Source organism: Zeugodacus cucurbitae, chromosome 3 (genome assembly GCF_028554725.1).
Source record: "Zeugodacus cucurbitae isolate PBARC_wt_2022May chromosome 3, idZeuCucr1.2, whole genome shotgun sequence".
NCBI lineage: Eukaryota > Metazoa > Arthropoda > Insecta > Diptera > Tephritidae > Zeugodacus > Zeugodacus cucurbitae.
In genome coordinates, this window is record NC_071668.1 from 39,982,144 (window position 1) to 40,000,041 (window position 17,898).

The 17,898-nt window shown below is 35.4% G+C and overlaps 1 protein-coding gene across 1 annotated transcript; it reads left to right on the forward strand.

The window, feature by feature from the left end:
* The first annotated feature begins 4,560 nt into the window (after positions 1-4,560).
* On the forward strand, positions 4,561-6,183 carry LOC105219707 (uncharacterized). The gene is made up of 3 exons (XM_011196002.3): positions 4,561-4,976; positions 5,038-5,260; positions 5,330-6,183. The coding sequence occupies exons 1-3, from the start codon at positions 4,935-4,937 to the stop codon at positions 5,560-5,562; spliced, it is 498 nt and encodes a 165-aa protein (XP_011194304.1). The 5' UTR covers positions 4,561-4,934; the 3' UTR covers positions 5,563-6,183.
* The last annotated feature ends 11,715 nt before the right edge of the window (positions 6,184-17,898 follow it).

Consider the following 17,898-nt stretch of genomic DNA (forward strand, 5'->3'; position numbering starts at 1 on the left):
ATCCTGACGGAGCTTTTGGTGTTGCTCAACGTCAACTTTTGCGGGGATACCAAATTCAGACATCGCGGCCTAAAGGCTGCTCCTCTTCGTGCTGTCGAAAGCAGCTTTAAAGTCGACAAATAGATGGTGTGTGTCGATCCTCTTTTCACGGGTCTTCTCCAAGATTTGGCGCATGGTGAATATCTGGTCAGTTATTGATTTTCCAGGTCTAAAGCCACACTGATAAGGTCCAATCAGTTTGTTGACGGTGGGCTTTAGTCTTTCACACAGTACGCTCGACAGAACCTTATAAGCGATGCTAAGGAGGTTTATACTACGATAGTTGGCGCAGATTGCGGGGTCTCATTTTTTGTGGATTGGGCAGAGTACACTGAGATTCCAATTATCGGGCAAGTTTTCTTACGACCATATTCCGCAAAGAAGCTGATGCATGCACCCTATCAGCTCTTCGCCGCCATATTTGAATAGCTCGGCCAGCGTCTCTCTTCCCTCTTCAGCTCTCGGTATCTTTCCCATCCCGCTCGTGTTGCGGTCGATCGCAACATTGCGAGGTAGGCAGTCTGTTTTCTCTCCACTGCGAGACGACAATCCTCATCATACCAGCTGTTTTTTTTATTTTTCCGAAAGACAATGGTATCGGTTGCAGCTGTACGTAAGGAGTTTGATATGCCATCCCACAGTTCCCTTATACCGAGATGCTGATGAGTGCTCTCAGAGAGCAGGAGTGCAAGTCGAGTAGAAATTCGTTCGGCTGTCGGTTGTGATTGCAGCTTCTCGATGTCGAACCTTCCTTGTGTTTGTTGACGTGTGCGCTTTTCTACACAAAGGCGGGTGCATATCTTAGCTGTTACAAGATAGTGGTCCGAGTGGATGTTGGGACCACGAAGCGTACGCACATCAAAAACACTGGAGACATATCGTCCATCTATCACAACATGATCGATCTGGTTGCGAGTGATTCGTTCCGGGACAGCCAAGTAGCTTGATGGATTTTCTTATGCTGGAATCTAGTACTACAGACGACCATATTTCGGGCCCCGGCGAAGTCGATCAGCCTCAGACCGTTTGGCGATGTTTCGTCATGGAGGCTGAATTTGCCGACTGTTGTGCCAAATACACCTTCTTTACCCACCCTAGCGTTGAAATCGCCAAGCACGATTTTTTACATCGTGGAGGGAGCAGCGCTCATAGGTACGTTATAGGCGCTCATAATCCTTTATACGTTTGCTGCGGTCGTCATCAAAAGGGGGGTGTCTCATCCGAGGCTGTTGTTTCCTATTCATTGGTTATTCGTTTTTATGTGGTGGGTCCCAAACCCTACGCACAACCGCATAAGCGGGATTCGCCTTCTCACTTTAGCTCGCCTCCAAACGGATGTCTGTTGGCTACCCAGAGGATACTTGGTCTAAGACCGGAAAGTAACGTTATGTAAAGAATGTGTTTTGCGCGCTTCGCTCAAGTAAAATCGTCAATATAATCTGCCGAACGAATAGACCACATCCAGCACGCAGTTAAGAAAATATAGCAGTCTTAGCTGAGAGTGTACATGAAGACCGTGGAAAGTCGATTCAGCGCCCTTCGTAGCAACTCAGACTGACGTATAGAACAACTTGCCGCATTTTACGTCAAGATTTCAAATTGAAAGCGTACCATATACAGCTTGTGCAAGAACCGAAGCTGCTTGGCCTTCCCAAGCGACATCACTTGGCTCTTGACAAATTCCAAGAATATCCGTTTTCGAGCCAAATTTTTTTCAGCGATGAGGACAATTTCTGGCTCAATAGGTATGTAAACAAGCAAAACTGCCGCATTTGGGACGAAAAGCAACCTGAAACGATTCAAGAGTTGCCATTTTATCCCGAAAAAAAACAACGGTTTGGTGTGGTTAGTGGGCCAGTGGAATCATCGGTGCATATTTCTTAAAAAGTGATGCCGGTGTTACGTAACGTTAGAGCGCGATGATAACCGACTATATGATGCCTGAAATTGAAGCTCGGAATCTCGGCGACATTTAGTTTCAACAAGACAGTGCCACTTCCAACACATCGCACCAATCAATGGATTTATTGAGAGAACACTTCGGTGAGCAGATAATTTTACGATTTGGGCCGGTCGATTGGCCATCAAAATCGTGTGATATCACACCATTAGACTTTTTCCTGTGAAGATGTGTAAAGGCTATAGTCTAAGCGGACAATCACGCTTCGATTTAGACAAAGAACCAATTTGGGACGGAGCCACGCCACGGGCGTGACAAGTGTCCGATTCTCAACCACAGTGCAAAGGAACATGTGTATCAAGTTTTATCAAGATATCTTTAGAAAGACATTCGGATTTCAACTCGCCTCGTCGTCCTGATCAATATGATATATATGTGGTAAATGGTCCTGTATTACTGCTCGTTTGGGCGACGTGATAACCAAAATCCAACTGAACATGATTAGCTTAGCATTAATTAACTTATTGTAAGGTAATAGTGATCGACAAGCATCAGGTGATGATGCTCTAATGTTTGTTTAGTATAATGTATTAATGTAATTGCGTAATTACTATGCGTAAGGCAGATGGCAATAGTGTAACTCTTAGGATAGCAAGGTAAAGTAAAACGAAGGATAATAAGGTAAAGTGAAATTCAGAATAACTTAACCTTTAGTGGGTATCGTCACATATCTACCCTTCTGGAAAAAAGAAACCCATACAAGTGATTTTTTTGTTTTATGTAGGAGTTTTAAATTGTACTCTTTTTTGATTTGAATGTTTAGTAGTAAGAGGATCAGAATTGATGTTGATATTTCCAGGCGGATTGAAATGTAGATGTTCGATATCGTCACTACAATTAAATGCTGGTTTTACCCGATCTATTGCTATGTGGGTAGGTTTTCCATAAAGTTATACTTTGCAGTATTTTTCATATCGCTCCATGATTGTGATGGTCCCTCGTGTGGAGATGAAAATTATTGTTTCACTTTATCGCTTCGTATGCAGACGTGTGTTGAATTTCCTAGATCCTTTGAAACAATATATCGAGATACAATATTATCGAGTATGTTGAGAAGCAGGAGGATATCTCAGTTTGCATGAGTGCATGTGCTACACGGTCGGCTGTGCCGTCAAAGAGTGGTGCGGCTGCTGGATAGCGTGTGAATCTGTCGATTATTGTCATACATTTGGAGTGTCCATCAGATAGTGGATGTTAGTGATGAGCGTTATTTCACTACCGGGGATTTTTTCACTGTGATTAAACAATATAGCAGTGAATTACAATCTCAATGGCAGTTCAATAATTTGGGTTCGATCACAATAGCTATACCTAACCTAACCTAACTGTAGCAATAGCTGTTCAGTACGTCTAATTCAATCACTCTAGCAATAGCAGTTCCGTAATTCTAATTCGGTCACAGTAGCAATAGCAGTTCAGTGATTCTAATTCGATCACTGTAGCAATATCAGATCAGTAATTCTAATTCGATCACGTAGGAATAACAGTTCAGTGATTCTAATTCGATCACTGTAGGAATAACTGTTCAGTGATTCTAGTTCAGTGGTCGGCACGAGAGGAATTGTGATTGTGTAGGTGAGCACGAAAGGAAAGATACCCAGTGAGAACTCTGGAACCTTACATTTTGAGAATGTTTTCAAATTTTTCATAAGACATACATTTTGGTTCTCATTTCTTCATTTTAGTTATTTTATTATTAAAACAAATATATTAGATCATAAAAGCCTTAACTTTACTGTCTTTAAACAGCTTAAAACCTTAAATTTAATACATAACATCAAACAACATGCTAGAGCATAAGCATACGTGTGATGTAGATCACTAATTCTAATTCGATCACGTAGCGATAGCAATTCAGGGATTCTAATTCGATGACTGTAGCAATAGCTTTTCGAAGTGTAGCAATCACAATCACGGTTGCCGTTTTGGTCCATTTTTATTCTCTTGGATCATTGGGTCCTCACTTTGTGAAATGGTCCATTTTGAATGCAATACTTTAGGAAATTTATTTTATCCAATAAATGAACAGAGTTTTATCATTATCGCTTCAATAATATTCAGTAGAAGCGTTGCTAATTGGTTTCAAATGTGGGAAAAGCTACGCGGTGCGCCAATATAACTTTTGATTGTCAAAAATAATTTGATTTTTAAGTGCTTAATAGCAATTTAGTTGTGGAATGCATATTGAATGGTAAACCAATGTCACTTATGGATGTGTAATCAAAATTTGTTTATCGCATACTGCAGATATGAAAACAAAGATAAGATAGCAATCATATGTATCATCCTGTTGCTCATCGAAATTTTACTTGGTGATGGATCTGTTAAATTTAATGCATTAAATAATATAATCTTGGCTAAGGAACTCTGTTCTTCCTCACCCTCATTTGGTCGGCAAACGATTTCTTTAATTTGTTTTAAATAAAATGTAAAAAAGTGATTGTAAATTTCTTTTGTATATGCAAAAATATATCACTCATTTAGATGAATATTGCCACAACTCGAAAAGTCGATTTTTTAGGAGAGCAATATAAGTTTTCAATTATCTCTTATTTAGCAAATATAAAAAATACTATACTTTCATTGTTTAAACTAGAAAAGTGCTGAGCATAAGTGGACTAAATAGTTAATTTTTTCTTGGGTGTAAACTTTCTTTTTGTATATTATTTACTAAGGTTAGTTGTAAAAATACAAATTAAATTCGCTGTCATAAGTTAAATGTCTCGTTATTGAGCTTAAAAATAAGTGGAATAACGACACATTAGCTGTCATCGATGGGCTAACTGCTATAGACAAGCCAATTGAACAAACTTTCCAAATTTTCATACGAACTGCCAGCACTGAAATCGAATTGTCTATATGGTCACACTAAACTCTTTGACAGTTCGCTAAAATCAATTTAAACAATCAAAGTTGAAAAAAATCGAATCATTTTATGTTAAAAACGGAAATGCAAAACAATGAGTTTTTTAATTTAGTAAGAAAGTTTTTTAAACTTGTGTAATGTATTGTGTTTATACTAATACATTATTGTACAGGTTTCTCAGTATTTACAAAATGAAGAGGAGCTTATGATTGGGAGTGCTGGTATATTAGCATTTTTAGATGAAATGTCATCTAGCTCCAGCTCGGAATCATCATCAAGCTCTGAGGAATCGTATATGGAGGTAACCAATAAATGCCAAAAAATTGAAGGCTATGGCGAGAATGAATTCAAATCGTACATGAGATTGCGGCGTTCGACCGTGGAATATTTAATAGGTGTATATTTATGGACGTATATTTTCATTTTATTGACTTTACAAATTTATTTTAACATTTTACTTTCAGAGAAATATACAAATAGCATTAAGCCCAAAACAAATACTGGTGGAAGAGATATTGTACCACTTAGAAAAAAGTTGTATATTTATATTTGGTACATTTGTTTGGAGCGTCTTCTTCAACTGCTTGGCCTTAGTAGCAAGGGGATACTAACCCTTGGTTTCTACCACCGTCCACGTCTTACGTTTTCTGCAACAAATTTAATTTTTATTAACGTTTTTTATTCAATACAAAAATAATTACGATTTATCTTCGCCTACCATTTTCAATTTCAAATTTGTGTATAACAATTTTTATTATTTTGGCATTAAGTTGTCCTTTGATTAAAAAGATTTTTAAAAAGGTATTCGCATACTCTCCTGCACGAATTCAACTAGACTACTACTACTACTACTTTGTTGTTGCTTTCACATGTAAAATTTTTGACAGGCGAGCAACGCCCAAAGATAGCGAGCAGAAAAATGACCAATCGATGGCAGCTATTCTTATCCTGACTGTTTATTTTTTTACGAATCAGAATGCATTTTTTACACCATATGGACAGTGATATTACGCACATTTCTGCATACTCAACTTAAAAATCGTGTTTTTTTAGTTGTGACACTATTCATGTAAATCAGCTACATTTATTTCATTTTATTTAGTTTTTCTTACGCACACCCCTGTGCTCTTCGGTTTTGAATTGGGTTTGATCCATTTTACTCTTTTTGGTCCATACATAAATAAGATGTCAAACAGCTCACAGTCACAATTCAGTGGCAAAGCAGTTCGAAAATTAGCAATCATAGTTCAGTAGCAATAGCAGTTCGAAAAGTAGCAATCATAGTTCAGTAGCAATAACAGTTCAGGATCACAATAGCAATTTTAGTTGCGATATCGATAATTTTGGGTACGGTGATTACAAAAGCAGTTAAATGTACACAAAATTTATTAATTAGTTAATTATGATTACAAAAGCAGGTAAAATTTGGATATTGTTAAATTTAATAAATTTGAAAGTGTAAAATATATCTCATAAATTCATTTTTTGTTGCGATCGTAATGGCATTATACAATCACAGTGATTTAAAAATAGCAATATCGCTCATCACTACTGGAATTGTCACCGAAACTATATGAATATGTTCGAAACAACGTGAGGGTGGTTGAAACATTGCGGTGGGTGGGCGGTAGGTGGGAATGTAAGTAGTGAAGTTTTGTTGCGTTGATATTAAATACATTCTTTGGTCCAAGTGATGCAATCTTTGTTGATTGATGGCCAAAAGTACCTTTGTGTAATGAGCCGTCTAGGAGCTGTGTATGAAACTGAATGGAGAGTGTTGAAGATTCGTCGTCTTAGCGGTTGTGGTACAAATGGACGAATTGTAGTGTCCGTGGTATTACTCTTAATTTTGCATAGCTCAAGCTGTTGAAGTTCTGCAGCCCGCAACGATGTGTGATCCAGATATGTGCCGTATATCTGTGGTAAACTGACCAATGCAATCGAGTCGTCGAAATTGCCATGGTGATGCGCGTTCAGGCTTCTGTTTGAAAACAGGTATTAGGGGTTTGTGATCTATGAACTGTTTGAACTGTTTCGTAGACTGCGTTGAGTTCACGATCGTATGTTGATTGTTTTGAACGGATGTTGCGAGTTTTCGACTAATGAAGGGGAGTGGTTGCCACTGTTTGTCAATCCGTTGCTGCAAAGCGGCACCTATTCCGCTTTCGTATGCATCTGAGAAGATGGCTCATTCGGCGTTGTTACGCGGGTGTACCAAGAGAGTGCGTTATTGAGTGCTTTCTTGCAATTTGAAAATGCGTCTTCGAGTTCTGTGGTCCAGTGAATCGGAGTTTTTCTACAAATTAAGTGGGATAATAAGCTTACTGTGTGATTGATGATTTGCGGTAGAAGTTCATTGGACCAATGAAGTTTCGTAGTTTGGTGATTGTTGAAGGACGAGAGTAATCCGCTTTGAATTTGACTCGTTCAGCAAGTGATTTTATGTCATTGACAGTATTGGTATGCCCGAAGAATTCGACTTATTTGCGACCTAGATTTGTTTTTGTTGTGTTGATGACTATACCGTACTGTGGAAGGCGCTGGAATATGACGCGTAAATGTTGTTGATGCTCGATTTCATTTGCTGATGCGACAGCAGTGATCCTCGCTTAAGTGTCCCCCGTTTAAGTGCCTTTTCTGCTTAAATAACAATATTTTGCGGCATCGTTTTTATACTCTCGCAACAAAGATGCAAAAGAGAGTATTATATTTTTGTTCACATAACGATTGTTTGTAAGTCATAAAACTAAACGAGGGGTATATACATATATCAAAATGATCAAGATGACGAGACGAGTTGAAATCCGGATGTCTATCTGTCTATCTATCCATCCATCTATCTGTCCATCCGTCCGTCCGTGCAACGGATAACTTGAGTACAAATTAAGATATCTTGACAAAACTTGATATACATGTCCTTTGGGACTGTGAGAGGGTTGCTATTGAAAATGGTCATAACTTCCCCTAGCTTCCATATACCTAATTATAGGTTTTTCAAAAATACAATGGGCTTAGTGTCTTATTAATCGGTTAATATATGAAATATCTTAGCCAAATTAAGTGGGAATATAATCTTGGATATAATGGATGTTGGTGGTGAAAATGAGTGAAATCGGTTCAGGAATTACCTCAGCCCTCATATACTTTATATGATGATTTTCGTTATTCTCTTTAACTTTATGCCTCTTTTAAGTGTCTTTTAATACTTTTGACATTGAATGCGCTGCGTATTATCAAAAGGAAAACATATACATACGTTTTGTAATAAGCGGGATTTGTTTAAGTGCCTTTCCGGCTAAATTGTCAAAAGTTTTGCATGTTAAGAAGGAGCACTTAAGCGGGGTTTTATGGCATACAAAATCCCGTCTTTGCAACATGTTGTGAGAGTATAATGAAGCAGTATTGTCTACCCTTGCATTGGTGAATATCTGCTTCAATATTAAACTTTTTGAACAATTTGCGGAATATTTTTCTAAAAATGACAATATTGTTTTGTAAACGCAGAACGGGTGTAGAAAAATAATGAAAAAGCTGTTGCTTACAAAACTTTGACAAAACTAAATTGAATCAAGTTTTATTAGGGTATCTTGATGAGAACCAAAATAGATACCACAATTTTTATATCAAGTGACAGTTCTTATATACTTTCATTACGATATCTACGTTTCATGCTTAGTTCATTGAAGAGGAAGCGGAAGAAAGATATGTATATTAACAATTGTTTAAATAATAATGAGAGAATCTGAAAATAGCTTAACGTTTTTCACTAAAAATATCAGATTGTAATAAACTGTTTAGTCCTTTACAAAATTGGTACGTAATGAACAATCACATCAAGATTGTGAATTTGGTATTATTACAGAATAATTAAATAATTTCATTGAGGAAGGAAGAAAATTCACATTTCAACTTATAATGACATTTAAGATAAGGTAACTTTTCAGCACAAAATTAAAACAATTCATGAAATTTTAAATGTGTCGAATTACTTACTACTTTTAGTACAAGCGAAAATAATAACATTCATAGTCAAATTAAAGGTCGTTACGAATTCAATTAAAATCCTCTCGACAACTGCATGGTCACCTTGAACAATAAAGATGGAAACTGTTATAATCGTAAATAATACAGTTGCGACACTGTTGGAAACCGTCATAACGCTGAAAACGTTCCCGTTTAATATTTTTCGTGAACTAAGAAAATTGATATTAGAAATAAACTCTCATGCGTATATAAGTGCTAAATTCAAATGTAAAATATTCAACAAAGCACACCTATAAGTAGGGAATTGTCAGAAATAACGCTATTTCGTATATGCACTTAAAAGTTTATAGAGTATTTATTATTGTTTCCATTGACTTTATCTACGCCAGCATTTATTATATTTATTAAATTACATATTCAATTTTAATGTGATTATTATTACGGAAGCAAAATTCAGTAAATTATAGCGATTAAATTATAACGATAGTTGTTACTACAGGCGTTTCATATAGCAAATACAATTGTTATTAAGTAAGGATATATTATGTATGTAATTGGCGTAGCCATCGCTTACGTGAGTATTGCCGAATAATAGCGCGCTATTTGTCTCCTTTTCTAGCAATTTGGCGCCAATTGGAAATACCAAGCGTAACAAGGTCGCCCTACACCTGGTCTTTTGAACGTGGTTCAACCATCGAACACTTTCAAAGTGCTTTCATCCATTCGGACAACATGACCTAGGCATCGTGCGACTACCCTTTTTAATCGTTGAACAATGTCAATGTCGTCGTTAAAGGTCATGTGGCTCGTGGAATCAAGAGGCCACTTGCCTGGCTAAGGCCTCGGCCACGCAATGAGTTACTAAACGGTGTACGGCAGACGATTAAAACATTGAAATGCTATTGAAGTGGTCACACAATGAACGTTCTGAATGCTGCATTTTTGAGCGGCACAATTCGGTAATAAAACCTGTTCTAATGTCTGATTAGCGGCTGAGTAACAAACAATAAAAATGGCAAATATATATGTATGTACATATATAGAATTATTAATTTCATGTATGCAAAGTCGACCTCAATTATGGCAAGATATATTATCATGTTTTAAAAATAAAAAGATTACCGATAAGTTTTAACAGACCTACGACATTACTACCAAAATCTGTCTGGAAAATTGCGTAGATTTTTATATAAATGATTAAATTCACCATAATGTGGTCTTTCTCGATTTAAAGAATGAACTCCAAATCTTCTTTCTTTTAAAGAGTAAATATTTAATATGAATGCGACATTATAGCAATAAACCCCTCAGAAATTTATAAAAAAAAACAAATGCCGCTCAAACTCGCCGCTCAGCCACTGTGGGGTGGGGTATTTCTCCATTCATTTCCTTAAGGTGAACAACTTTATACGCAGCCCCAAAAGGTGATGAATGGGGAATATATCGGCCATTGCTAACAAGGAACTTGGCGGGAGTTATAAAACGCTAGGGATAGAGACCCTTCGAAAACGCACATTCTTTATGAATGAAATTGTTATTGTTGTATGAAACATAGAACAGAATATATGGCGCAAGAGATGATACAATTAAAAGCAATACTTGATTGTAACGCAACCATACAAGCTGGGATTGGAATCGCTCAGCTACACCTACGAAATCTTTGAAAATTAGTCAGTCAATAGGTATTTTAATTTAGGATTGAAAGCGAAAATTTTTTCTTTCGGATGGATAGCAACATTAGGTGCTGTATTCCACTTGAAAAAATGGGAGCTATAGCACTCAGCAGTGAAAATAGTGTTTGCCGATCCGCCAATCATCGAAAACGCTCTCGTAATGTTTTGGAATTTTTAGAAAGGAAGCTACATATGAGATGGAGTTATTGGACGAGCTGCTTAAAGCTGAAGGAGAAAATTGACAACGAACAAGTAAGGAAAGGCTAAGTTCGGGTGTAACCGAACATTTTATACTCTCGCAATTTATTGAAGAAATTTTATTAAGATAACGCCTAAATTTACCCATAAATTCGGCATAAATTTTAATAGAATAACGAAAATCGTCATATATAGATATGAGGGCTGAAGTAATTCCTGAACCGATTTCATTCAATTTCACCAGCAAGGTACACAATATCCAATACTATACGCTCACTTAATTTTGCTAAGATATATCACATATTAACCAATACATATATGCGTAATAAAGCCCAACGAATTTTTGAAAAATCTATAATTAGGTATGTGGGAGCTAGGGGATGATATTTTTGAAAAACCTATAATTATGTATATGGGAGCTAGGAGATATTGTGACCCGATTTTAATAATTTTTGGAACAGAGATTTTTGGAAGAAAACAATTTCCTCTGATTTACATTAAACTAGCTGAGAGATTTACCCATATTTTCGTTTAAAATTTAACCTTAGGCGCTGAGTTCAACATGTTCGATATCTGGGGCCTTGAAAAGTTATAGTCCGTTTCGACAATTTTTCACAAGTGATGCCACAGATCATATACTGTATTTGTGTAAAGTTTTATTTTGCTATCTTCATTGGTTCCTTATGTATATCTTATAAAGTGAAGAAATCAGATGGAATTCAAAATTGAGTTATATGGGAAGTTGTCGTAGTTGTGAACCGATTTCATCCATTTTCCACACATGTCATCATCATCATTTAAATCTGTCGAGTAGTTCCTGAGATATGGTTTTTGACCCATAAGTGGGCGATGCCACGCCCATTTTCCATTTTGTAAAAAGATCTGAGTGCAGCTTCCTTCTGCTATCATTTCTGTGAAATTTTGTGTTTCTGACGTTTCTCGTTAGTGAGTTAACGCACTTTTAGTAATTTTCAACCTAACCTTTGTATGGGAGGTTATTATCCGATTTCTTTAATTTTTGGACTGTATAAGGAAACGGCTAAAAGAAACGACCGCAGAAAGTTTGGTTTATATAGCTTTATCGCTTTGCAAGATATATGCAAAAAACATATTTGGGGCGGGGTCACGCCCACTTTTCCAAAAAAATTACCTTCAAATGTGCCCCTCCCTAATGCGATCCTATGGTCCAAATTTTATTTTCATAACTTAATTTATGGCTTAGTTATAGCTCTTTATGTGTTTTTGGTTATCGCCATTTTGTGGGCGTGGCAGTAGTTCGATTCCGCCCATCTTCGAACTTAACCTTCTTATGGTGCCAAGGAACACGTGTTCCAAGTTTCATTAAGATATCTCAATTTTTACTCAAGTTACAGCTTGTACGGACGGACAGACGGTCGGACGGACAGACAGACATCCGGATTTGAACTTTACTCGTCACCCTGATCACTTTGGTATATATAACCCTGTATCTAACTTGTTTAGTTTTAGGACTTACAAACAACCGTTATGTGGAATACTCTCTTTAGCAACTTTTGTTGCGAGAGTATAAAAACAAAAACTTGATGAAATTAAAAAGCTGCGCAAAGCCCAACTTTCACTAAATAAGTAATCACCTGACTTTAATCTGTGTCTTACATTGATCTCAATTGGTTTCAGTATTTAATAAGTTTTGTGATATAACAAAATGTGTTAATTTAATAAAATAAATAATTTCGCCGTCAGTTCCTTCTAATATAAAGTTATGAAGTACTAAACAAGACATAATAACATTCTTTGCCAACTTAATATCGTGAATTTCTAAAAATTTAGTATTCTTGTTTTTGTAACCTACCATTAAATACGTTTTTAATGAATACGTATACCAAACAAATGGCATTCTGGAGGAATAAGGCTATTTACAATTGCTCGCTTCAATGGACTAGCTGACCGCACTGCGGCGTCGTGGCACCGACCGGGATATTATTATTAACCCAAACGATTACCCTCCTCCCGCCCAACCGACGCGTGGGGCGCAGTCCGCATACGAGCGGAATTTGCCGAGTCTAGAAAGGCAAGAGATTTTTAAGCGTCCGGTTCTCAAACTGCTCAGCTACAGAAAGAAACATTTCAACAGCTGAGATTTAAAAATTTATAAAAACAAAAAGTTAAAAATTTCTGAATATTATTTATTAAGAGAAGACAAAATAGTTTTTTTGATGCTAAATATTGAGTCAGATGGATCAAATGTGCTGGAATGCGAATTAAAATCATGACATATTCGGCAGAATGGTTCATTTAACTCAAAATTTGTTCTAGAAGATTTTAGAAATAATGGTCTAAACTGCCTGGATGAACGCAATGGGACATTAAACTTAATATCAGACAAAAGGAATGAACTACAAACTAAACCATTCAGAAGTTTTACTAGAAAAATTATACCTAGCATTTCTCTGCGACTAGTGAGTGTGGGAAGATTTATAAGTTTTAAACGACTAGTATACGGGGGAAGATTCAATCTTGAATCCCAATGTAAGTGGCCTAAAGCAAAAAGTAAAAATTGTTTTTGAACGGACTCAAGCTTATCAGAATGGGATTGATAGCTAGGATTCCATACCACAGAACCATACTCCAATATAGGCCTTACCAATGTTGTAAAAAGAATTTTAGTAATATACGGATCACTAAATTCTTTAGACCAACGTTTAACAAAGCTAAGAGCACCTTTAGCTTTTAAGACAATTGGATTTACATGAGAATTAAAATTTAGTTTAGGGTCCATATTAACTCCTAAATCAACAAAGCTAAAAACTTGCTCTAAACTGAAGTTATTTATTACATAGGGGGAAAGATCAACAGTTCTACGGGAAAAGCACATCGTTTTACATTTTTTAAGATTCAGTGGCATATCATTTTTGTGACACCAAGTAACTAAATTATTTAAATCCGATTGCAACTCAGTCCTTTCGTTATGAGAAGTATATGATTTAAAAAGTTTTACATCATCCGCATATAATAAAATTTCTGAAAACTTAATTACTGAAGGTATATCATTGATGAACAACAAGAACAGAATCGGGCCGAGATGACTACCCTGTGGAACCCCTGAAGTGACACTAATTGAATCGGATAAAGTATTATTAAATAAAACTTGTTGTTTTCTGTTTGTAAGATATGAGGATACCCATTCAAGAAGTCTTGGTTGAAAACCAAGAAGATTCAGTTTTTGCAAAAGAATTGAATCTTAATTAGAGAATAGGGAATCTTATTATCCCTAAAACCCATTGACACATGGTTTACAAATTCAAGCAAGTTAGTTACTGTAGATTTCCCTTTACAAAATCCATGCTGAGAGAATGAAATTAAAGGAGAGATTAAGAAAGTTATTTGGTCAGTGACAATAGCTTCAAAAAGTTTGGGTATAGCTGACATTTTAGCTATCCCCCTATAGTTCTCAACAGATGATCTAACTCCACTTTTATGCAAAGGTAATATAAAAGAGTTTTTCCACATTGACGGAAAAATACCTTGTTTAAGAGATAGGTTAAAAAGCTTAGTTAAGGGCAGATAGATATATTTTGCGCAATTTTTAAGAAAGCTTGAGGGAATCATATCAGGGCCATATTTAAACGAATCTTTTAACGTAACTAAATAATTTAAGACATCTGTTTCAGAAATAATTGGTGTATTAATTACAGTACTCGGACATAACACTTGATGATATGGCACATTCATAGGGTAGTTTGAACAATAATTGGATTTGAAGAATTCTGCAAACATATTAGAAATAATATAATTGTCACATGACATTGTTGATTTATATTTCATCGCGGACGGAAAATTTGAAATCCTGCGTTTGGAGTTAACGAAACCATAAAACAATTTCGGATTACGAATAATATTATTTTTTACTTTGATTATGTAGTTTTTATAACATTTTTTGTTAAGTTCCTCAAACTGACGACGCAATTTAGAATATTTTAAATAGTCAACAAGAGCTCCAGTTCTTTTATAAAGTTTAAAAGCACGAGCTTTTTTATTTTTTAATCTACATAGCTCATTCGAATACCACAAATTTGAACTTTTTCTTTTGATAATAAAACATTTCGGAACAAATCTTTCAAAAATATTAAAAATTGTTTCATTAAAATGTGATACATTTAATTCAATATTTCCACTATAATCAGGCCAAGTCAATTTAGAAAGTTCACAATTAATCTTTTTGAAGTTAGCTTTCGCAAAGTTGAACCGAGAACAAAGGTCCTGTTTGTTGCATACAAGTAATTCGTCTATGATTTCGATATTAATTTCCAAGGCAGGGTGATAAGAGTCCTCTGGCAAAACTAAAGGATCAGATCGGACCACAGAAACTGTTGAAGTATTATCAACATAGACCAAATCTAAGAATTTACCAAACTTGTTCGGTATTAAGTTAATTTGGTTAAGACCCATCCCAGACATTTCTTCCAAAAACTCATTAAAGCTTAAACGAGTGCAAAAAGGGGTAATGCAATCGTCAACAGATTTCCAAGATACACACGGTAAATTGAAATCGCCTAGAACAATTATGTAATCAGTATTCTTAGCAATTGAAAAAACATTATTTATTAAAGAAACATGCTGCGTATATACAGATAAGTCCGATTGAGGCGGAATATAAGATAAAGTTAGATAAATAGAACATTTATTAATACAAATTCGTATGCACTTAAATTCAATAAAGTCCGCATGAGGAACTTCTACTTCTTCAGATGGAATTGAAGAATGCACAGCAAATAATACACCCCCCCCGACTCTGTTCAGTCGATCGCATCTAAAGATTTGAAATTCACTATTTAATATTTCATTATCAAAGATATGAGGTTTAAGCCAAGTTTCAGTAAAAGCGATGACTTTAAAATTACAATTAGTGCTGTTCAAATACAATTCTTTTAATTTTGTATTTAAACCCCTTACATTTTGATAGTGAATTTGTAATGAATTTTTTATAATTAGTTTTTTGAATCCGCGGCATTTTTTGGAATATGAGCAATTACAGTTTGTTTTTGTTGCTTTTGCTCGAATTCGCGCACGAAAGCACCAGGTGGCCAAAATGATTCATCAAGTGGCAATTGAAAATTAACAGCTGAAACGCCAATCTTGAAAGAAGATATGTTTCTTTCGTATTTAAAGTTAAATTTTCTCACATCAATATCAATATCGTTAATTTTTAATTTCGACGAGATGTAAAACTTTATATCTTCGATTGTGGTATCCGAAGCGAATCTCGAAACGAAAATAGATTTTCGTTGAGGTATTACTACCAAATTTTTTGCCACAAACTCAAAGTTAATAGGAGGCGGATCCTGAATAGTTTTCCGCTTAAGGTTATCGTTAATTGTTTTCGGAGGATTAAGCACTTTTGAAGAGGAAGGCTTCTCTCCTTGAGGGCAAGGAGATGAGAGATTAATAAGGTCTAATTTCACCGGTGACATACTTTTCACGGACAAAGTGGCAGGTTCCTCATTAGACGGACGTTTACGTTTTGATGAAGGCTTAGCATTATCATCTTGATCATTTAGGCATTTAAATGATTGAAACAACACTTCATAATGCTTAAATTTTTCTGTAAGGTTTTGAAGTTCTCGACCGATTTCTTTAAAATTATTGCGCGCCTGTTTAAAAACTTTAAATAATTCAATATCTGTCGGTCTACACTTTAAGCACGACCAGCGCAGACCCTTTCCATCGAGAATAGAATCTAAGATTCTACCTGTCAATCCAGCACATTTAAGATGGGCAAGCCCGTCACAAAGCCAACAAGAAACAAAACGATCAGAATCGCCTTTAATAGTACAATTCGGAAAATTGCAAGTCATTATGAAAAAAAAAAAATTTTAAATTGAAGGAAAAAACAGAATAGTAAATAATAATAAAAATTAAAATATGATATAATAGTAAATAGAAAAACAATAATAGTTATACTGAATTAGCCGAGATCACAACCAATATAATAGTGAGCAGTTTGAGAAGCACTGAGCCACTTAAAAATAACACGCAAACAGCTGTGAGCAAAAATGAAAGAAAAAAAGACGAATCAAAAGAAAAAGAGCAAATTAAAACAAAAACAATATGCAATCGCACAAACAATTGCAAAGTAGGAAATAAAATTGATAATTGATAACAACAACAAATGATTTAAAAGACTCGGCACCAGAATTTAAGAAAATAGTTAAAATAGTATCTTACAAAAAAGTCGAGAAATCGCATATTGCTATCAGCAACAGCTTGACATAATTATATGCGTTATTTTAATATAATAAATATTTTAAGAATGAATTTAATTTTTACTTGCACTATAACAGAATACTTTCCTTTTCTATTGTAGTAACTAATACTATCCTTGGACGGCTGTAAGATATGTATCTGAATCCCATAAATACATCCCAAAACATGTGGGAATGGGTGTGATCGGCAAGACTCAAAAGCTTCCGCAACTCTCATTTGGCTCTGCTCAGTTGTATGCATTGACTCTCTCTCTGTAACAAGCTCTCATTGCAATATTACAATTGTCTCTAACTTCGGGAAAGCTACTCTGATTTTAAAGCTATTGTCATATAAAGACACTTCTTCAACGCGACTCCGGGACATCCAGTAGGCAACTTATTCCATAATAGCCCGAGAATACATAGTAATTTCAAGAAAATGGAGTAATAATAATATAACATTTCAATTATCAATAACATTTCTTACCTCGAAAGTTGGAATTTGCATTTTGAAATGACTCTAAAACAATTCATTCGGAATCTAATTAATGGTTTCCAAAATATTTTTATATTTTTGTTATGCTTTTCCTTAGCACATTTTTCTGCACTAATAATGTAGCAAAATTTTTACGTTTACGTAAAAGTATTTTTGCTATTAATAACGAATTTGATTTTTTAAAATCATTTTTTTTATTACAGTTGTACCTAGGATACAATGAGTAAATACTAACAACAATTTAATTCTAATAAGTTAAAAATAATAATTAAGCGAAATGTTAGAGAAACTCATTTGCTGTTACAGTTGCTTTTCTAAGTCTGAAGACCTCATACGTTTCAGTCGGTTTTCTCGATCAGAAATTCCGATGAGTCAAGATGCCTCTTCATTTACATGCTGTCTAAGCCTCGTTTCGTGAGTCCTTGTAACTTTGGTTATTTCGTTTACAACCGAATCCACAC